At 37.4% G+C, this 22414-nt stretch overlaps 1 protein-coding gene across 1 annotated transcript; it reads left to right on the top strand.

The window, feature by feature from the left end:
* Positions 1-6548: 6548 nt before the first annotated feature.
* On the top strand, positions 6549-22124 carry DNAJB4 (DnaJ heat shock protein family (Hsp40) member B4). Its single transcript, XM_066268829.1, has 3 exons — positions 6549-7009; positions 17898-18466; positions 20656-22124. Exons 1-3 carry the CDS (start codon positions 6799-6801, stop codon positions 20887-20889), a joined length of 1014 nt encoding a protein of 337 aa, XP_066124926.1. The 5' UTR covers positions 6549-6798; the 3' UTR covers positions 20890-22124.
* Positions 22125-22414: the final 290 nt, after the last annotated feature.

Genomic DNA, 22414 nt, shown 5'->3' with positions numbered 1-22414 from the left:
ATCTTTTTAGGTTAGTTTGGCATCTTTTCGAATACTAATGAAACTTTGTTAACAACCCTTTACCTTACTGAGAGAACCAAAAAGCTCCAAAAAAAATGATACTTAAGAAATAAATCTAGCTTTTGAATTTTGTTTCAAAGACCTAATGAACGAGCATTTTTAAAATTATTATTTTTATTTGATTTAAGAAAGAGAGGAAGGGAGAGAAACATCAATCTATTCCTGTATGTGCTGTAAACCCAGGGATTGAACCCACAACGTTTGTGTATCAGGATGATGCTCTAAGCAACTGAACTATCTGGCCAGGACTTGTAATATTTCTTTTTTTATTTTTTTAGCAAGCTAGAGAGGGACAGACAGGAAGGGAGAAAGATGACAAGCATCAACTCATAGTAGTGGAACCTTAGTTGTCTATTGATTGCTTTCTCATATGTGCCTGGACCAAGGAGGCTGCAGCCAAGCCCGTGACCCCTTGCTCAAGCCAGCAACCTTGGGCTCAAGCCAGCAACCCTGGGTCATATCTATGATCCCATGCTCAAGCTGGAAACCTCATGCTCAAGCTGGTGAGCTGGATGAGCCTGTGTGCAAGCTGGTGACCTTGGGGTTTTGAACCTGGGTCCTTAGCATCCCAGCACAACACTCTATCCACTGTGCCACTGCCTGGTCAGGCTGTAATTTTTTTTTTTCTTTTTTGTGACAGAGACAGAGAGAGAGGGACAGATAGGGACAGACAGACAGGAAAGGAGAGAGATGAGAAGCATCAGTTCTTCATTGCAGCACTTTAGTGGTTCATTGATTGCTTTCTTGTATGTGCCTTGACTGGGGGGGGGGTTACAGCAAAGTGAATGACCCCTTGCTCAAGCCAGTGACCTTGGACTCAAGCCAGTGACCTTGGGCTCAAGCCAGCAACCATGGGGTTATGTTGATGATCCCAGGCTCAAGCCAGCAACCTCAGTCAAGCTGGTGAGCCCGCACTCAAGCTAGCACCCTTGGGGTTTCATACCTGGGTCCTCCGCGTCCCAGTCAATGCTCTATCCACTGTGCTACAGCCTGGTCAGGCATCTAATTTTCTTTTAATAAAGGCCTATGGATTTATGGAATAATGTCATCAATGTTTGAGCATTAGAGTAAAAATTAAAAAATACAAACACTGCCCTGGCCAGTTGGCTCAGTGGTAGAGCATCGGTAAGGTATATGGATATTCTGGGTTCAAGTCCTCGCCAGGGCACACAGGAAAAGCACCTATCTGCTTCTTCACCCTTTCCCTCTCCTTTCTCTCTACTTCTCTCTTCCCCTCCCGCAGCCAAGGCTCCAATGGAGCAAAGTTGGCCCCAGTACTGAGGATGACTCTGTGGCTTCTGCCTCAGAAGCTAGAATAGCTGTGGTTGCAACAGAGCAACTACCCTGGTGGGCATGCCAGGTGGATCCTGGTTGGGCACATGTGGGAGTCTGTCTCTCTGTCTCCCTGCTTCTCACTTCAGAAAAATACAAAAAATACACTAATTTCATATCTTTGTTAAAAATATAGTAGCCTTGCCCTGGCCAGATAGCTTGGTTGGTTAGAGCATCATCATGATACGCAGAGGTTGTGGGTTTGATCCCATCAGGGCACATACAGGAACAGATTGATGTTTCTGTTTGTCTTCCTCTTCTCTCTCTAAAAATAAATTAATTAAAAATACACAAACCAGTCCTGGCTGGTTGGCTCAGTGATAGAGCGTAGGCCTGGCGTGCAGGAGTCCCAGGTTCGATTCCCGGCCAGGGCACACAGGAGAAGCGCCCATCTGCTTCTCCACCCCTCCCCCTCTCCTTCCTCTCTGTCTCTCTCTTCCCCTCCTGCAGCCCAGGCTCCATTGGAGCAAAGTTGGCCCGGGCGCTGAGGATGGCTCTGTGGCCTCTGCCTCAGGCGCTAGAATGGCTCTGATTGCAGCAGAGGGATGCCCCAGATGGGCAGAGCATCGCCCCCTGGTGGGCATGCTGGGTGGATCCCGGTCAGGTGCATGTGGGAGTCTGTCTGACTGCCTCCCCGTTTCCAACTTAAGCAAAATACAAAAAATTTAAAAAAATAAAAAATAAAAACACACAAACCTGGCTGGTTAGCTCAGACAGTTAAAAGCATTGTCCCAAAACAACAAAGTTGTGCGTTTGATCCCCTGTCCGGGCACACATGGGAAGCAACCAAAGAATGCTGACTGAGTGGAACAACAAAGAATGCTTCCCTTCCCCCTCCCTTCTCTCTCCCCTCCTCTCTTTGTCTCTGTAAACATCAATAAAAAGGTTAAGCCTGACAAGGCTGTGGCGCAGTGGGACACAGAGGACCCAGGTTCAAAACCTGGAGTTTGCCAGCTTGAGTGCAGGCTTGCCAGCTTGAGTGTACAGTCACTGGCTTGAGCATGGGATCATAGACATGACCCCATGGTCACTGGCTTGAGCCCAAAGATTGCTGGCTTGAAGCCCAAGGGTGCTGGCTTGAGCAAGGGGTCACTTGCTCTGCTGGAGCCCCCAGCTCCCCCACCCCGGTCAAGGCACATATGAGAAAGCAATCAGTGAACCACTAAGGAGCTGCAATAAAGAATTGATGCTTCTCATCTCTTTCCCTTTCGGTCTGTCTGTCCCGATCTATCTCTCTCTGTGTCTCTTAGGGGGAAAAAAAAAGAGTTAAGCCTTGGCCGGATAGCTTGGATGGTTAGGGTGTTTCCTGGAGCGTGGAGGCTGCCCGTTTAATTCCCTGATCAGGGCACATAAGGAACAGCTTGATGTTCCTGTCTCTCTCTCTCTCAAAAACAAATAAAGTAATTCAAAAAACCAATAAAAGACCTATACTGCAGCCTTAAAAGGAATTAAAGGAAAAAAAATACATGTTACACATTCTTGCTAGTTTTTGTTCTCTTCAACCTTTCTGCCACACATACACATACCTATAATATCAAAACAAGCAGGGATTTGTGTGATTTATAACTAATATTACAAATAGACTATTATATATTACTTTTGGCTTTGTTTTTATTTTTACTTTTGAAAACATTTATTAAATGAGCTTTGTTCACATCTTTTCTCTGCTCCATTTTCCCTAAAGGCTGACACTACTGTTCCCTTTATATACTTTATTTTTGTCATGATGATTATTTATAGGGATGACAGTTCCTTTCCTCCCCTCCTAAAAAAACCACCACATTTATATCATACAAACTTGGATGATGAAAATTTAATGTAAAGTGACTGTGTAATGGATTTTCAACCCCTAAATAATAGAGGAAAGAGCTCAGTCGGAAAAAGTGAATGTTAGAGTGAAATGTCTCTGAAATATTATGAGGTTTAATAATTATCATATTGACTCATTACCTTATTGCATCTCATTGTAATTAGTATATTTTTATATATAATAAATAATTATTTGAACTACTTTCTAACCACAAATTTTTAAATATGTTATTTACAGGGATTTTAAAACCATTTTAATAACTGTTCCCAAACGTTTGAAAGAATTATTTACAAAGCTGTAAGTGTACAAGTATGTGCTCATTTTATTAATAGCTAGTAGATTGTCTTATTATTGATATTTAAAGTCTTAAAATTATAATGATTTTGCCTGACCAGGCGGTGGTGCAGTAGATAGAGCATCAGACTGGGATGTGGAGGACCCAGGTTTGAAACCCAAGCTCGCCAGCTTGAGCACAGGCTCATCTGATTTGAGCAAGGCTCACCAGCTTGATCAAGCCCAAGGTCAATGGCTTAAGCAAGGGGTCACTCGGTCTGCTGTAGCCCCCCTCCGGCCCAGTCAAGGCATATATGAGGAAGCAATCAATGAACTAAGGTGCCGCAATGAAGAATTGATGCTTCTCATCTCTCTCCCTTCCTGTCTGACCCTCTCTCTTTCTCTCTCTCTCTGTCTCTGTCACACACAAAAAAAGAATTATAATTGCTTCCTTATTAATTAGAAATTTCCAAGTTGAGGTGAATTCTGGCCTCTCCACTTTACCACTGTTATTCTTCTATGTGTTTAAAAAATTTGAAGAACTGTGAAAATCTTTTTATCACCCTTCTCTATGTGGGGAGAACCAGATTTCTTTTAATTTGTTAATAATGCATTTCTCAGAAATGTAAAAATCCTAGTCTTGAGTTCTAAAGTCATTTAATATGTCAAGTCCTTATACTATTTATAGCTTTCTGAATATTATTAAATCAGATAAAAATCTACTTTTTCTCTTCTGTTTTACCCACCAGAACAATTTAGGCATTTCTCGCACTTTTGGAGATTAACTATAGAAAAGGTGGTTTTTATTATATTTTACCCTGTTTGAGTTGCTGATCTCTGCACTAGACTCCAATTTGCAACATGCTTTTTTTTTTTTTTTGTAGGAGTCTTAAAGTGACTTTGTATTTTTTTATGTTTTTTGGATCTGAAAATTTATCTTTTGATATTGAGTATTTCTTAGTGGGACTAAAAAATTTGCTGACTAGCTGACTGACCTTTATATCCTGTAAGCAAGCTAGATAGATGTTATAAATTTCTAATACCAAGGTGTTTTTAAAGTAGGCTTGAGAAAAAGGAAATTCTGGCTTTCAAAGATGAACATCTGAAAGAATTATTGAATCATTAAAGTAAGTCTGCTTGGCATTAGAGTAGGTGTTCCCATACCTTTAGAGGTTAACATGAGATCATCGCCTTTTCATTATATTCTAAACATATATGTACATTTACTTTTCTTCATAAACGTTTTAAGTTTACAGACTTAAGATACTTAAGTATAAGGCTCTTTGCAATTCTTTTTTCTAGGCAGTTCTTTTTACATTTTCTTACTAGTCCATCTTTCCAATATTATACTAGAAATGGAAACATTTTTGTCCTGGCCAGATAGCTCAGTTGTTGAGCATCATCCTGAAGCTCAGGTTGCCGATTTGATCTCCAGTCAGGGATTGATGTTCTTGTCTCTCTCTCCTTTGCCCTCTCTAAAATCAATAAAATAAACATTAAAAAAAAGAAAGAACACTTTTCAAAACATGAGGAAACTGTATAGGAAACAGAAGAGTAAGTAGTTAGCCCTGGCACAGTGCTCACTATTAGAATGTTGTCCCGACACGCCAAGGTTGTGCGGTTTATCCCTCGTCAGGGCACAATCAACCAATGGTTTCATAAATAAGTGAAATAACAAATTGCTGTTTCTCCTTTCCTTTTTCTCTAAAATAAATCAATACATTTTTTTAAAGACTTTATTTATTTTTGAGAGGAGAGAAAGAGAGAGAGAGAGAGAAGTGGGGGGGGGGGGGAGCAGGAAGCATCAGCTCCTGTATGTGCCTTGACCAGGCAAGCCCAAGGTTTTGAACTGGTGATCTCAGCATTCCAGGTTGACACTTTATCCACTGTGCCACCACAGGTCAGGTCATATAAAAATTTTTTTTAATAATGATTATATACCTTGAGAATATTTCTCATAAATATTCAAAAACACATATAAAGAAAGCAGGCATCAAAAGGATATATAAATGCTATATTATAAAATTTGTTGATAAAAATACAAAAAACAAATAACCATAAATATTCAGAGGAAAGAAAAGGATTAGAAGGAAATACACTAACATTTAGCAGCAGAGATTACCTATAGTGGTATGATAGGGAGATTTTAAAAAAATTTTTTTCTTTCTGTTTTCCAAAATCTCTAACAATAATTTATATTTATAATTAAGGAATATGTGTTTTTAAAATAAAAAATATATCTCATATTTCTTCCCTGAAAATAATGTATCTAGATTTTAAGCTGATTCTGTTAAGGTCTTGTAAGAAACAGGAGTATTTACTATTTGTAACCAGATACATTTCTCCTGTCTTTCCTACAGCAAAACATTTTTTTCTTCTTTTTTTTTTTTGCACAAAAGTTCTTTAGTGACTCTAGGAATGGGGGTGTCTTAATTTTGTTTTAGTTGAAGTAACTAAAGTCAGATATGAAGATTTCATAAATATTGGTTTGCCAGAATATTAACTTTTGTATGTTTCAAAAAACTATTTAAAATCATTAGCTAAAATTATATTTAAGTACTTTACTTATTTAAAATATTGCTTTTGAAGTTTAATAGCCTTTTTACAATATGAAATTGGTACATTGACTTCCTGGCATTTTTGATTGGATAGACCCCAGGAATTTTGAAAATGACACAGATTTTTGAAAAACTTAAAAAACCATATTTTAATATTATATATCTTACATTTGAATAACTTGAAGTTGAAATGAAAATACCTAAAATAAGTTCATAGGTACTTTCAGTTTTTGTAATAATTTTAACTTATTTTAACATTCATAGAATGCTTAATATCTATACTTTGGTTGCTTTTCACAGAGAATGGTGTAAAAAATGCGTAGTTATGGCATTCTATGCTGTAATGTTGGTATCTTAATCTACTTGGCCTCTTAAAAAGGAAATAAAAAAAGGTACAGCAGGAAGGAAAATGAATAGTTAATCGCGGAGGAGGAGAAAACCTAGCGCAGTACTTTGACTAGCGGCAGCTGGGGAAGTGACGTCCTGTAGCATTTGCTGTTCTAGAAAGTACAGAGACACGTAGTGAAAATGGGAGGATCTAGGAGGCTGTCTCCTGTTAGTGTATATTTATCTGTAAGTGAGCCGTTGGGGAAGGAATAAATACGGAGATGCTGTCTGCTTGCTGCCTTAAGACAGCGAAGCTGAATTGCTGATTAACTTTTAAAATACCCTGCTTGGTTTATTTTTCTTAGAATTGTATTGCTAAGACTGGGACGCTGTTTTCTTTCACAAAGGGAAATCTAAATTCATTTCAAGGCATTCGAAATGGGGAAAGACTATTATAGCATTTTGGGAATTGAAAAAGGAGCTTCAGATGAAGATATTAAAAAGGCTTACCGAAAACAAGCCCTCAAATTTCATCCGGACAAGAACAAATCTCCTCAGGCAGAGGAAAAATTTAAAGAAGTCGCAGAAGCTTATGAAGTATTGAGTGATCCTAAAAAGAGAGAAATATATGATCAGTTTGGGGAGGAAGGTAAGTATTCTGTGTATATCTTTCTGTGTCTCCAGCTGTCTTTCTCTTTTTTCCTTTCTCTCTCAGCCTTCTGGTTAGCATTAAATTAAATTCTCAGAAATATCAAAAGTAGAAAGATTAATAATGGATAAAAACAGAATTTTATCTCTGATTATATGAATGAATATACCATAGCTGTAAATCAGAGATACTTGTTTGCCTTTTTTAGGTTTTGGCATTTTGTGATATCCATAGTTTACCATTAAATTTATAATGTTTAACATTGTATATTTGAAAATAAACCTTAAATTCTCATACACATTAATAAATTGTGTCAAAAGTCTTATGCAACCTGTTTTATTTTTTAAAGAATTTTCTGCCATACCAGTAAAGATCCTTCAATTATTTAAAATCTTAAGATTGGCAGTTCAAATTCTAGGTAGTTTATATTTTATTCACAAAAACAAAAGAAGTTTTTTGTGACTCTCTCTGAACAAGAGAGCGTCGTCTCTCTGAGAAGCAGAAGGCCCAGGCATTTAGCTCTAGTTGTTTTTGGCATTCTGCCTAGAGAGGAAAGAATTTTCCTGATGTTATAAAATACCAGAACAAGTTTTAAGCTTAACTGTAAACAGTAATTGTGTGCCAAGAAAGTGAGATCTCAGAAATACAATTTTTGACCTAAAATGGCCACCTAGTTAACACAATCATTGATTTACTTTTAGGTTATAGTATTTCTTTTGAAATGTTATTATCTAGGTATAGAGGAAAGCCTGACAACTTCCCTTTCCTGTCCCTGCCATACTTTTGTTTCTTGTATTGTGAGATCAGAAGCTAGTTGCATACAGTAACTGGGATGTTAAGATTTTTTTATCACTCTGGATTTTAAATTAAATTTATATATCATCTCCATATAAATGAAGCTCTAAAGTAAGTCTATTTTAAATTGCTAATTAACAACAACAAAAATAGTTTCATTCCTACAGCCTGGGGTTTTCAATTTTGTAAATCAGGACTACATTATATTATTTCTCCAAATGTTCTCTTCTAATTATTGTAGTTGTGAACAATTTTTGTTATTTATTTGCTTTTTTTTATTGCCTTTAATGTTAAATTTTCCTAATTAGAAATATATCCTAAAATAAAGTGAAACAGTGACTGTTCATTTTGAATAAAAATTTAGATAATCAGGGTGATTATGTGTTGAGGGGTTTTTCCTGCCTTTTTTTTTTTTTTTTTTTGATTAGCGTTTCCAAAAATTCGTTTTTGCTGCTAGTTTTGGTGTGATGAGGTCTTGCATTGTCAGGTTCTTATAAAGTAAATATTGAAAAAGGCAAATAGTTGGCAATTCAGTTCTTGTTCCTATGGTCATACCACTCAAAATACTATGATTTTGGTTTGTCTCTAAAGCTGAACAGGAATCTCAGATACTACTAACAGTGTACTGTTTCTGAATAACTTTTTTTGTAAAGAAATCCACAAATAGAAGGGATAAATGGTAATCGAAGGAGACTTGACTAGGGGTGGTGAACACACAATACAGTTATACAGATTATGTTAAAGAATTGTACACCTGCCTGACCTGTGGTGGCGCAATGAATAAAGCGTGGACTTGGAATGCTGACCCCAGGCTTGCCTGGTCAAGGCACATATGAAAGTTGATGCTTCCTGCTCCTCCCCCTGTTCTCTCTATTTCTCCCCCCCTCCTCTATTTCTCTAATAGAAATGAACAAATAAAAAATATCTAAAAAAATGTTAAAAAAAAGAATTGTACACTTGAAACCTATGTAACTTTATTAACTAATGTCACCCCAATAAGTTAAATTAAAACTAAAAAAAAGAAATCCACAAATATAAATCCTTATGGAAAAACAAATACCCATTGCTTTAATACACGTCACTGACAGCTCAAGTTTGTTTTTGACTAAGCCATAGGATTTAGTATTTACTGAGGATATTTGTCTTTAGAATTTTTATCCAGTGAGAGGAGGGAAGGCAGAGACAGACTCCACATGCACCCTGAAATGATCCACCAGGCAAGCCCACTAGGGGGCGATGCTCTGCCCATATGAGATGTTGCTCCGTTGCTCAGCAACTCAGCTCTTGGCTCCTGAGGTGGAGGCCATGGAGTCATCCACAGCACCCCAGGCCAACTCGCTCCAATCAAACCATGTCTGCGGGAGGGGAAAAAAGAAAGAGTGAGTGAGAAGTAAGAGGGGGAGGGGTGGAGAAGCAGATGGGGCTTCTCCTGTGTGCCCTGACCAGGAATTGAACCTGGGACATCCACATGCCTGAAATGACGCTCTACCAGTGAGCCAGTGAGCAACCTGCCAGGACTGTCTTCAGAATTTTTAAGTCACCAAATAATACATTTTTCTTGGTTTATCATTACCTTTTAATAGTGTTTTTCTTTTTTTAGATTTTATTTATTTATTTTAGAGAAGAGAGAGAGAGAAAGAGAGAAGGGGGGAAGAGCAGGAAGCATCAACTCCCATTTGTGCCTTGACCAGTGAGCTCGGGGTTTCCAACCACTGACCTCAGCATTCCAGGTCAGCGCTTTATTCACAGGTCAGGCGTGTTTTTCTTTTTTTAGTGATATTCCTCCAGTTTGATTTTTACTAATTGTCACCAGTGAGTGAATTAAAAAAACAAAAGCAAGATCATCTATGTATAAATACATTGAATCTTTTTTTCTTGACTCAGATCATTTATATAAGCAATAGAAGTGATACTGAAAGGAGAATAAGTTTTAAAGATTTTTTAAAAGATTTTATTCATTTTAGAGAGGAGAGAGAGAGAGAGAGAAAGAGAGAAGGGAGGGTGGAGCAGGAAGTATCAGCTCCCATATGTGCCTTGACTAGACAAGCCCAGGGTTTCTAACCAGCGACCTCAGCATTGCAGGTCGAGGCCTTATCCACTGTGCCACCACAGGTCAGGCTAAAGTTTTTCAATACATTTTGAAGCACATATGTTTCGTATTATTCAGAAATTTCATTCTCTAGTTATGTTACTGAAAATAGAGTTAAAAGCTACTGTATTTGATTTTTTTTTTAGAAATTATTTTTCCTGCCTGACCAGGCGGTGTTGCAGTTGGCCTGGGATGCTGAGGCCCCAGGTTTGAAACCCCAAGGTTGCTAGCTTGAGCACGGGCTCATCAGGCTTGAGTGTGGGTTGCCAGCTTGAGCATGGGATCATAGACATGACCCAGTGGTTGTTGGCTTGAAGCCCAAGGTTGCTGACTTGAGCAACGGGTCACTGGCTCAGCTCCCCCCCCCCCCCCATCAAGACACATATGAGAAATGAGAAAGCAATCAATGAACAACTAAGGTGCTGCAACAAAGAACTGGTGCTTCTCATCTGTCTTCTTTTTTGTCTGTCTGTCCCTCTTTCCCCCCCTCGCTGAAAAAAAAAAGAATGTTTTTAATTTTTTTACAGAAAAGCATTATATTTATATTTGCCCTTTATTCAGAATGTCTCATTAATTATTTTTTTTTTAAATTCTCTTTAGGTGTACTATGAAAATGTGGGAAAACATTTTTCTCTCATAGTTCATGCCTGCAGGCCTGGTTCCATAGCCCTGTGGTTTTCTTTGACATTAACAAAACACTGAATTTTTTGACTGGAGCCGTTACTAATTTACTTGATATACTCCCCCCCCCCCCAATTACTACACAGTTTCAAGGCCTGGGACAGTGGAAAGGATCCATGAACTAAGAAGTCTATGAGTCGAACATGCTAAATTATATATTTAGAAACTAAGACAATTAGTGATCTAGTTTATTCATGGTTTAGAAATCTCTAATATTTACAATTTTAAATGCTGTGCTTTAAAAAAGTTGGATAAAAATAGAGGTGTTTTAAATTTACTATATGACCTAGGAACTCTATTCCTATGAATCCATAAAAGAGAAATAGCCTGACCAGGCTGTGGCGCAGTGGATAGAGCGTCGGACTGGGATGCGGAAGGACCCAGGTTCGAGACCCCGAGGTTACCAGCTTGAGCACGGGCTCATCTGGTTTGAGCAAAAGCTCACCAGCTTGGACCCAAGGTCACTGGCTCCAGCAAAGGGTTACTCGCTCTCCTGAAGACCCACAGTCAAGGCACATATGAGAAAGTAATCAATGAACAACTAAGGTGTTGCAATGCGCAAGGAAAAACTGATGATTGATGCTTCTCATCTCTCTCCTTTCCTGTCTGTCTGTCCCTGTCTATCCCTCTCTCTGACTCTCTCTCTGTCTCTGTAAAAAAAAAAAATAATAATAATAAATAAAATTAAAAAATACATATTTAAAAAAGAGAAATAGGCCCACACAAAGACATGAATGTAAATGTTCATAGCAGCATTATTTGTAATGTTATTGGTCCCCAACTTGAGACAATTCAAAAGTACCATCATTTGGTGAATGGTTAAACAAAATGCAGTATATACTATATAGTGCATTCTAACATACAAACGCACACGCACAAACACACAATGGAATGCTACTTAGCAGTTAAAAGGACTTATTTGATGAAGTTTGCTACGTTGTGGATGAAATTTTAAAACTATACTAAATAAAAGAAGTCAGATGTAAAAGATGTAGAGTCTATGATCTCATTTACATAAAATACATGGCAAAGGCTAATTTGTAATGAAAGCACATCAGTGGTTGCCTAGGGCTAGAGGTAGGAGCAGGGATTAGCTACAAATAGAAACTAGCGAACTCTTTGGGTTGATGGTAATTTTCTATAAATGTAATGTGGTGATGGTCACATAACTCTGAAAGTTTACTAAAATTATCAAATAGTATATTTTCAATGGGTTAATTTTATGGTTTATAATAACTTTTTAAAAGTCAAATTTATTACGTAGAGAAATCATTTGAAAACAAAGAAAACAACTACAGAAATTTAAAATTGGATTTTGAACCAGTTTCTCTCAAAAGGTTTTAGGTTTAGTTCTGAATTGTTCAGTGTATGTCGACACAAGTTTGTGTTAAAAGACTAAAAATGTTTTTTTAAATAACACATTCTTACACTATTCCTGTTCTTTAACATTTCTTTATGCCTTTTCCTTTTTTATTATAGTTTAATCAATAACTTCAAATACTGAAAGGTAGTATTTATAGGATTAGACTTTTATTTAGTACATTAATCTTTATATTGGCTTTCTTCTTCAGTTTTCTTTCCTCCCTCCCTCCCTCCCTCCCGCCCTCCCTCACTCCCCTCCCTCCCGCCCTCCCGCCCTCCCCTCCCTCCCTTCCTCCCTCCCTCCCTCCCTCCCTTCCTTCCCTCCCTCCCTTCCTTTTAGATAGAGGATGAAAGGGAGAGAGATGAGAAGCATTAACTTGTAGTTGTGTCACTTTAGTTGTTCATGATTGTCTATCATATGTGCCTTGATGGAGAGGGGGGCTCAGGTGGAGCCAGTGACTCCTTGCTAAAGCCAGTGACCTTGGGCTTCAAGCTAGTGAGTGAGCTTCGGGCTCAAGCCAGCAACCAAGAGATCATGTCAATGATCTCAGGCTCAAGCTGGGGAGCCTGCACTCATGCCAGATGAGTCTGCACTCAAGTCAGTGACCTCATGGTTTTTAACGTGGGACCTCAGCATCCCAAGTCGATGCTCTCCACTGCGCCATCACCTGTTAGGCTTTATTTTTTCAATCAACTATATCTTTTTATTTGCTATATATTTTAAAAAACAAGTAAATTGGGTTTTTATTAAAACTGTTTAAAGGATCTAATGCTAGTAACTCTATGTCTTGCTGTAAATGTAACTTTTAACATTTAGGTCTCCTTAAAGTAAGAGTTATTAGAAGTTTTGTAATTTTTTTCTTTGATGTCCTAATTCTTTTCAGTGCTTCTTCTTTTGATAAACTTTTAGTCAACTAACTGGTAGAAATCTTTTTTATGGTTAGTATCCCAAACACATATTTGTTTTTGGATTGTACATTGGTTGATTAATTATTTTTTATATAATAGTAGTTGTTTTTTTTTTTTTCATTGATTTTAGAGAGGAAGGAGTCGGGGGGAAAGAGAGAGAGAGAAACATCAATCTGTTTCTATATGCCCTCACTGGGGATTGAACTGGCAACCTTTGCATATCAGGAAGATGCTCCAACCAACCGAGCTATTCAGCCATGGCTAAATAATAGCAGTCTTTCTAAAGCATAGGCAGAGATGTTAATTCTAGAGTGTGCATTCCTTTCTCACGGAAAGTGGTGATGGTGCCTGGGAAACATATTGGAGAGCAGAGGGAATCTAGTAGAATTTTAAAAATTTCCATGAGCTGTTGAAATGTACATAATAAGAGTTGACTGTATGGTTGATGGCTTGCCTGTTACAATTCAAGTGCTAAACAAGTGATACTTGCATAATAATTCATTTTATATTGTAGCGGTATGAATTTTGGTTAGATTTTCTGTCATTATAGTATTTTTGTCATTTATCTGAGTAAAGAAGTTGGCTAGTGTCAAGGGAAACTTGAAAGCTCCATTGGAGGCTTTTTTCAGTTTTGATATGTCATTTTAGACAGTATGTAAATCTTCTCAGGGACTCTGTAATCCTTATTGAGTTACTATTTTTGGCAGAAGAGAAGAAGGGTTTTAGGGAAAAGCCAAACCCATGAAATAATAACTTAAAATGTTTATCTTTTATTTCATGAACTCATTATGAGTTCAGACATTTAGATTTTATATTACAGGGTTAGATTGGGTAGTTAATTGACTCAGTTTACTTTGTTAACTGTTAAATTATTATACTGTATTATACTTGTGGAATGAAAGATGGAATGATTGAAATAATTTCATGGTTTAGTCATATTGGTCATGACCTTGAGTTATATACATATCCTATCATTTAAAAAAATCTATCACTAGCTTTTCTTTTTTATAACATTTGGGGTTATAACTATACCACAAAAATTTAACTAAAAGAAGGTTTGGATGACCTACATTTTAAAAGTTCTTGTCGTATTTATACTTGTCATTCTATACCTACAAGAAATACCCCTAACTGCTATTTGTATATATCTCTCAATACATATTTTAACAATTTTCAGGTTATTAGGTTTCTTTTGGTCTCTCCAGATTTCTATTCATGGATGAAGGTAAAAATTTCAACACCAGCTAAGACTATTGGATGAGGTAGCATACACGCACACCTATTAATGAACTCAAATAATATGAGACATGCAAAACTAAGTCTCTTTGAAAGCATGTTGAGTGATTCCAGCAGAATATTTTTATTATTATTAAGTATCTCATGTATATATGTATGTGATTATACTTTGTATTGCTTTTGCTTTTGCCTCTTGTCTATCCTGACACTCAAGATACCTTTTAAAGTTTCTATTTTGGGAGCTTTAAGAATAGATTATTCCCTTTATTCAGTGAGTGCCTGTCATTTTCAGCTCTATGTGCATGAGCAATACAGAAATAAATAGAACATTTTGCCCTGGCTGGTTGGCTCAGTGGTATAGTATGGGCCTGGTGTGTGGAAGTCCCGAGTTTGAGTCCTGGGTTCAATTCCCAGTCAGGGCACACAGAAGTAGTGACCATCTGCTTCCCCACCCCTCCTACCTCCTTTCTTCTGCTTCTGCAGCCATGGCTCAAATGAACAAGTTGACCCTGGGTGCTAAGGATGGCTCCATGGCTTTGCCTCAGGTGCTAAAATAGATTGGTTGCCAAGCAATGGAGCAGCAGCCCCAGAGGGGCAGAACATCAGCCCCAGACATAGATTGCAGGGTGGATCCCAGTTGGGGCTCATACAGGAGTCTGTCTCTCCACCTCAGCCTCTCACTTGATTAAAAAATAAAGAAAGAAAAAAAAATATTCCCTGCCCTCAAATTACTTGCTATTTGAACATATTGGGATCTCTTAGTTTAATCTCTTGAATTTTTCAATTTTATAATTTTTAGATTCTGTTTTAGCTTTTTTTTTTTTTTTGGTCAGGAATGCCCATAAGGTTTATTCAGAAAGTTTGTTCATACTATAACGGTATAAATTCTTGTCAGTATTGATCCCTTAAAAGATCACTGTGAGAGAGGACGGGCTCAAAGGGCTGACTGAAAAAATTTGAAAAAGTCACAAACCCCAGCTCTAAAGCCCTTTATCAGTTCTCTGAAATGAACTTGCAGCACCAGCAAGGAAAATGAGATATGTGAGTAATTAAGGACAGTCCAAACCTCCTCTTTTATGCCCTCCCTTCTTGGAGACACAAAAGTCACGTACGTCTGCAAAAAAAGTCAAAGAAATCAGGCACTTGTCATGTGAAAGCTAAATCTGTAAAGGTATATAAGATGTAAGACAGGGGTCCCCAAACTACAGCCTGCGGGCCGCATGCGGCCCCCTGAGGCCATTTATTGGGGCCCCCGCTGCACTTCCGGAAGGGGCACCTCTTTCATTGGTGGTCAGTGAGAGGAGCACTGTATGTGGTGGCGCTGCAAAGCGTGGCATTGCTCATGTACAGTACTACTTCCGGTGATGCAGGATGCATGTGTCACGGCTCCGGAAGAGCGTCATATCACTTGTTCCGGCTAGCAGTGACAAATAAGGAACTGGACATTGACCATCTCATTAGCCAAAAGCAGGCCCATAGTTCCCATTGAAATACTGGTCAGTTTGTTGATTTAAATTTACTTGTTCTTTATTTTAAATATTGTATTTGTTCCCGTTTTGTTTTTTTATTTTAAAATAAGATTTGTGCAGTGTGCATAGGGATTTGTTCATAGTTTTTTTTATAGTCTGGCCCTCCAACGGTCTGAGGGACAGTGAACTGCCCCCCTGTATAAAAAGTTTAGGGACCCCTGATAGAAGAAATCTAACTTTGAGGAGCTCTTGCTTTGGTGATACTGGGCCCCTGTGCTCCGCCGGCTACTAATAAATCCCTGTTCATTACATTGTCTGGACGTCTAGCCTTCATCGGTTATAATTCCTGCTACACCTATACTATTATTTTGTGGATTTTAGTGGACTCTTTCTTTGGTGTGTAGTGGACATAATGCTTCAAAAGTGTAATCTCTTGTAATCTATGTATTACGTAGTTGACTCTAGTGAACAGGGTCAGAGGGTCACTAACTTGGTGTCTGAAGCAGGTTGTCCAAAATAGTCTGAAATAACCAGGATTTAGTGCTATTGATTTCAGTCTTCTTTTCAAATGCTGTTGAAATTAATGCTATCACTTGGTATGCCTATATGAACAATTTTATCTGGGACAGTGATAACAATATTAGTGTCTAAAAAACATTTTTCATATTATTAGAAATTTTCAGCCACAGAAAGAGTTCTGTTTTAATTCTTAAACAATAAAAGATCTGAAGTAGAACTTTTTAGTATGAATATGATATTTTATATTTTTTATTGTTGTGCTTATTGATGATAATGGTACTTAAAGATTTAAGCCTGACCAGGCAGTGGCACAGTGGCCTGGGATGCTGAGGACCCAGGTTCGAAACCCCAAGGTGGCCATCTTGAGTATAGGTGCATCCGGCTTGAGCACAGGCTCACCAGCTTGAGCTCAGGGTTGCTGGTTTGAATGTGGGATCATCAAAATGATTCCATGGCTGCTAGCTTGAGCCCAAAGGTTGCTGGCTTAAAGCCCAAGGTCTCTGCCTTGAGCCCAAGGTCACTGGCTCAGCTGGAGACACACCCCCCTTCATCAAGGCACTTATGAGAAAGCAATCAATGAACAACTAAGGTGCTGCAACAAAGAATTGATGCTTTTTATCTCTCTCCCTTCCTGTCTGTCTGTCCCTGTCTGTTCCTCTCTTCCCCCCCTGCTTTATCTCACTAAAAAAAAATTAAAAAGATTTAGCTTATACATTTTGCATTGATTACTGAAGACCTTCCAATTGACGTATTTTAAAAACCTAAATTAGCTTGACCGGGTGGTGGCTCAGTGGATAGAGCATTGGACTGGGATGCAGAGGACCCAGGTTTGAAACCCCAAGGTTGCTGTCTTGAACATGGGCTCATCTGGCTTGAGCTCCGGCTCATCTGGTTTGAGTGTGGGTTCTCTGGCTTGAGTGTGGGATCATAAACATGACACCGTCATTGCTGGCTTGAGCCCAAAGGTTGCTGGCTTGAAGCCCAAGGTCACTGACTTGAACATGGGGTTACTTGCTCTGCTGTGGCCCTCGGTCAAGGCACATATGAGAAAGCAATCAATGAACAGCTAAGAGGCCACAACAAAAAATTGATGCTTCTCATCTCTTTCTTTTCCTGTCTATCCCTCTCTCTGACTCTGTCTGTCAAACATAACAAAAAAACCCTTAAATTTGTATACTTAATTGTTAAATCAGTAGCTTATGAGATAAGAGGTTCCTGATTTTTATTTTGTTATTTATCTGTGAAAAGGAGATTCAGGAATAAATTATTGTTGTTATTATTTTGACAGAGAGAGACAGAGAGAAGGACAGATAGGGAGAGACAGACAAGAAGGGAGAGAGATGAGAAGCATAAATTCTTTGTTGTGGCATTTTAATTGTTCATTGATTGCTTTCTCATATGTGCCTTGACCGGGGTGGGGTTGGGGCTATAGCAGAGCGAGTGAACCCTTGCTCAAGCCAGTGACCTTTGGCTCAAGTTGGTGATCTTTGGGCTCAAGCCAGCAATGATTGGGTTATGTTTGTGATCCCATGCTTAAGCTGGATGGGCCTGCGCTCAAGCCAGTGACCTCAGGGTTTTGAACCTGGGCCCTCCATATCCCAGACCAACACTCTATCCACTGCACCACCGCCTGGTTAGGTAAGAATAAATTACAGTATTATTAAAGATGAGTATTTAGAGGAATAATTTGAAGTTAAAATGGTGTTTCTAGCCAATATTAATAAATTATAACCTAAATTGGCCAAAGCTTATTAATAATATAATTTTTGAAAGTTTAACTTTCAAGAGTTGCAAACTTTATTCTAATCATGCTTATCTCTTCATTTAGGGTTGAAAGGAGGAGCAGGAGGAATTGATGGACAAGGAGGAACCTTCCGGTACACCTTTCATGGTGACCCTCATGCTACATTTGCTGCATTCTTTGGAGGTTCCAACCCCTTTGAAATTTTCTTTGGAAGACGGATGGCTGGTGGTAGAGATTCTGAAGAAATGGAAGTAGATGGAGATCCTTTTAGTGCCTTTGGATTCAGCATGAATGGATATCCAAGAGACAGGAATTCGGTGGGGCCATCCCGCCTCAAACAAGATCCTCCAATTATTCATGAACTTAGAGTATCACTTGAAGAAATATATAATGGTTGTACCAAACGGATGAAGATTTCTCGGAAAAGGTTAAACCCTGATGGAAGGAGTTATAGATCCGAGGACAAAATTCTCACCATTGAGATTAAAAAAGGGTGGAAAGAAGGCACCAAAATTACTTTTCCAAGGGAAGGGGATGAAACACCAACTAGTATTCCAGCAGACATTGTTTTTATTATTAAAGATAAAGACCACCCAAAATTTAAAAGGGATGGATCAAATATAATTTATACTGCTAAAATTAGTTTACGAGAGGTAAGTTAGTAAAATCTAGAGTTCTGAAATCAAACAATTATGCACCTGATTTTATGGAATTTAAATAATAAGCTAAGGGAGGAGGGCATTGGGGAGTTAAATGGTGATGGATGGAGACTTGACTTGGGGTGGGGAACACAATACAGTGTACAGATGATGTGTTGTAGAATTGTACACCGGAAACCTGTATAATTTTGTTAACCAATATCACCCCAATTCAGTAAAAAAAAAATAATAGCTAAGATTTATTTAATGCTTAATACACATAGTTTTTAAGAATGCTCTGAGGTAGTACTACAATTATATCTCTTTTATGGATAAAATTATACTTTTTTTCTCTTTTTACAAATCAAACAGACAGGAAAGCAGAGAGAGGAAGAGAGATGAGAAGTATCAACTTGTAGTTGCAGCACTTTAGTTCATGAATTGTTTCTCATACGTGCCTTGCCCAGGGGGCTTTAGCTAAGCCAGTGACCCCTTGTTCAAGCCAGCAACCTTGGGCTCAATCTAGTGACCTTTGGGCTCAACCCAGCAACCATGGGATAATTTTGATGATCTCACACTGAAGCCATTGACCCTGTGCTCAAATTGGTGAGCCTATGCTCAAACCAGTGACCTCAGGGTTTCAAACCTGGGACTTTAGCATCCTAGGTTGATGCTCTATCCACTGCACCACCACTTGTCAGGCTAAAATTATATAGTCTAAGTTTAGTTATCTATACTAACAATTCAAATGCTTATTTTAAGTGCTAGCTGAATTATGTACTATGAGGCCAAATAATGGATTAACTCAGGGGTCTCAAACTCAACTCAGCATGTGGGCCGCAGAGCAAGATCACAGCCATTCAGCGGGCAGCACTAGGTCTACAAAAGGCAACTGTTATGCAACACTTTTCTCACTGCAGTTGAAAACAAAAAAAAATCAGTACAACAAGCACAATCGTACATGCAGTTTACTCAGTGTCACAAAACGACCAGAAACTGTAGTTCGCATCACAACTGCTGTTAACTAAGCTAATATCTAGCTAGAATGCTAGAGAGATGAAAAATACAAGTAGGCCCCTAGGCTTACTTTATTTTATCCAAAATATTTTGAACTTCGTGGATTAGTCTGCGGGCCGCCGGCCGCGAGTTTGAGACCCCTGGATTAACTCCTCTGTTTTTACAAGTACAGTTTATGAGATCTGCATTGTAATTGCCTCACTTTAGTCCATGTATAAGATTTTTCCAAAATTGTTAATTTGGAGTAATAACTATATAACAAAAATTTTTAGGTACTCTTTCTCAAATTAGATGATAATTGTGTAAATATGGCCATGTCAGTTCCCTGCTTAAAATTCTTAAATGACTCCACATAGCATATCATAAAATCTAAACTTTTTAGCTTAACATAGTCATTTTAATCTTATATCCACCCATAAATATATATGCATTTCCCTAAGTTTGCTTTGTTATTATTTTGTATTTGTGTCATTGTCTGAGCTCTATTCTGGAATGCTGTTGTTCCTCACTCTGCCTCAATACCCACTACGAATTCAATGCTTAGGCATTCTGTACTCCCAGAAGCTAAAGGAGTAAGTTGAGTGTTGTTTCTCTCGCAAAAGACTTTTGCACATACTTCTGTGCCAACATTATGCTGTATTATAATTACTAGTTTGCTTCTTTGTTCCTTGTGTATTCATTGAGGTGGGGTCTTTGTTCATGGTTCCTATATATGTTCAGCATCCAGCAGAAGTGTGTGGCTTATAGTAGGTACTCAGTAAACATTTGTTGACTAAAACAATACATGTTTTTCTTGTCCTAATATTTTTCCTTCAGAGAAGTATATAGTTGCTCTTATTCTGTTCTTTCCAGTCCTAAATTTCTCCCTCTTCTCCCATACCATCCCTGCATCTTGAATGTTGTAATAGCAGCTTGAAACTATCCATTTCAGTCTAGGGCAATGTGAAAAATATCCTTTACTTTTTTTTCCCTTTTTATTTTCCTTTCCTTGCCTTTCTCATTTTCTTCCTTTGTTGCATATGCAATTATCATTTAAAGGAATTTTATAATGGGGGATATAATCTTAGAATTATTGATATTCTTTTGGAGGTTAAAATTTTTCCATTGTGGTATCATCGTTTACACATGGTAATATTTTTTAGACTTTTAAGTTTTGAAGTTTGTTACTTTTATTTTGTGCATTATAGGCATTGTGTGGCTGCTCAATTAATGTGCCAACAATGGATGGAAGAACCATACCTATGTCAATAAATGATATTGTGAAACCTGGAATGAGAAGAAGAATTATTGGATATGGGCTACCATTTCCCAAAAATCCTGACCAACGTGGTGACCTTCTAATAGAATTTGAGGTTTCCTTCCCAGATTCTTTGTCCTCATCATCCAAAGAAGTACTTAGGAAACATCTTCCTGCCTCATAGAATGAAAAACTTTGTTACCCATATTTTGATAAGGCACTGAAAATATAAAAGGACTATCAGTTTATTGATGTAGATGTGAGTTCTGTATAAAGATGTGTAAATTATTTTGAGGGTTAATTAAATTGCATGAATAGAGACGGGTCAAATAAATAGGCAAAAGGGATTTTTACAGTTAGAGATGAAGAGAAACCCATTCACTGTATTTTATTTCATTCTCCCAAGTCAGAAATTTTTAGTATTTTGCTTACATGTAAAATTTGTTTTTGTGGAGTTAGTAGATATATTTCTAATAAAGTACTAGACTATCCAAGTACTTTATTTCTTATATATTTACATTATCAGTATGATAGGTTCTCATTTATAATGGAAATTTGAATTTTTAACTAAAGTATACATGTGATATGTATTTCTAGAAAATAAAAACCCAAGTCATTTGGATACGTGGTTATCTAGATTTAAATCACTATCTGAAATGCTGCTGTAGGGCTGGTACCTATAAAAGAATATTTTAATGCATATGTTTCACCATTTTGCTTTTTAAACTATGCTGTAGCATTTGTTAAAAACATAGCTGTAATGTTCTTAAGACGGACCGTTTCTCTATAAAAAGGAAATTAATGGCAATTTATCTCCTGTGGAAATCCCAATTGCCTGAGTAACTGATATTTTAGAAATAGGCTATTTTTAAAATGCCATATGTAATTTTATGCCAGTTAACTATATATCTCGAACATAATAAATTATAGGCACATTTTATTGTCAACAAATTTAAACTAGTTTGTTTAATAATAAATGTTTTTAGAGGAAATGTTGTTAATTGGAATTAATTTTCCAATTACATAGTTTTCTGTAACTCATAATATGCTATATGTACCTTATGTAATTTCCCTAAAGAGAATAAACTACCACTATGGTGTTAAACCAAATATGGGGGAAATAAACAGTAACTGCTGCTTATGAATGATGTTGCTAATACTTGTTATACATATAAATATTTTACTTTTTCATATGTATAGATTGCATTTCTTAGGTGTTTTAATTTTTTAAATATACTTACATCTAAAGAATGATTTTGTTTTCTGTTTTATAATTATAGTGAGAATGAAGTTTTGAAAGAGTGGCTCAGAAGTAATTTTCGAGATAACTATATGTGTATACACATACATATACACACGGGTATTCTGGATCCTATCACTCTATTAGCAGAATCCAATAAATAGGTTGTGATCACCATGTATCTTATAGCTTTATTGAGATGTAACTCATATGTCATAATGTTTACTCTTTTATTTTTTACATTTACCCTTTTAAAATATATAATTTAGTGGTTTTAGGGTATTTACAGAGTTATGCAACCATTCTCTAATTCCAGAACATTTTAATCATCCCCAAAAGAAATCTCATATCTATCAGCACTCACTTCCCATTCCTCCAGCCCCTGACAAACACAAATCTACTTCTGTCTCTATGGATATGAACATTTCACATAAATAGGAGCAAATAATATGTGGCTTCTTTGTTTAGC

This window comes from Saccopteryx bilineata, chromosome 3 (genome assembly GCF_036850765.1).
Source record: "Saccopteryx bilineata isolate mSacBil1 chromosome 3, mSacBil1_pri_phased_curated, whole genome shotgun sequence".
Classification (NCBI taxonomy): Eukaryota; Metazoa; Chordata; class Mammalia; order Chiroptera; family Emballonuridae; genus Saccopteryx; species Saccopteryx bilineata.
This window is presented reverse-complemented; position numbering and strand designations above follow the sequence as displayed.

What these genes read in the sequence shown, in the direction of transcription:
- DNAJB4 (XM_066268829.1), top strand. Translation starts at nt 6,799, where the DNA reads ATGGGGAAAGACTATTATAGCATTTTGGGAATTGAAAAAGGAGCTTCA. An exon ending in TGATCAGTTTGGGGAGGAAG is followed by an intron (nt 7,010 to 17,897) that starts GTAAGTATTCTG and finishes CTCTTCATTTAG; the next exon opens with GGTTGAAAGGAGGAGCAGGA. An exon ending in CTAAAATTAGTTTACGAGAG is followed by an intron (nt 18,467 to 20,655) that starts GTAAGTTAGTAA and finishes TGTGCATTATAG; the next exon opens with GCATTGTGTGGCTGCTCAAT.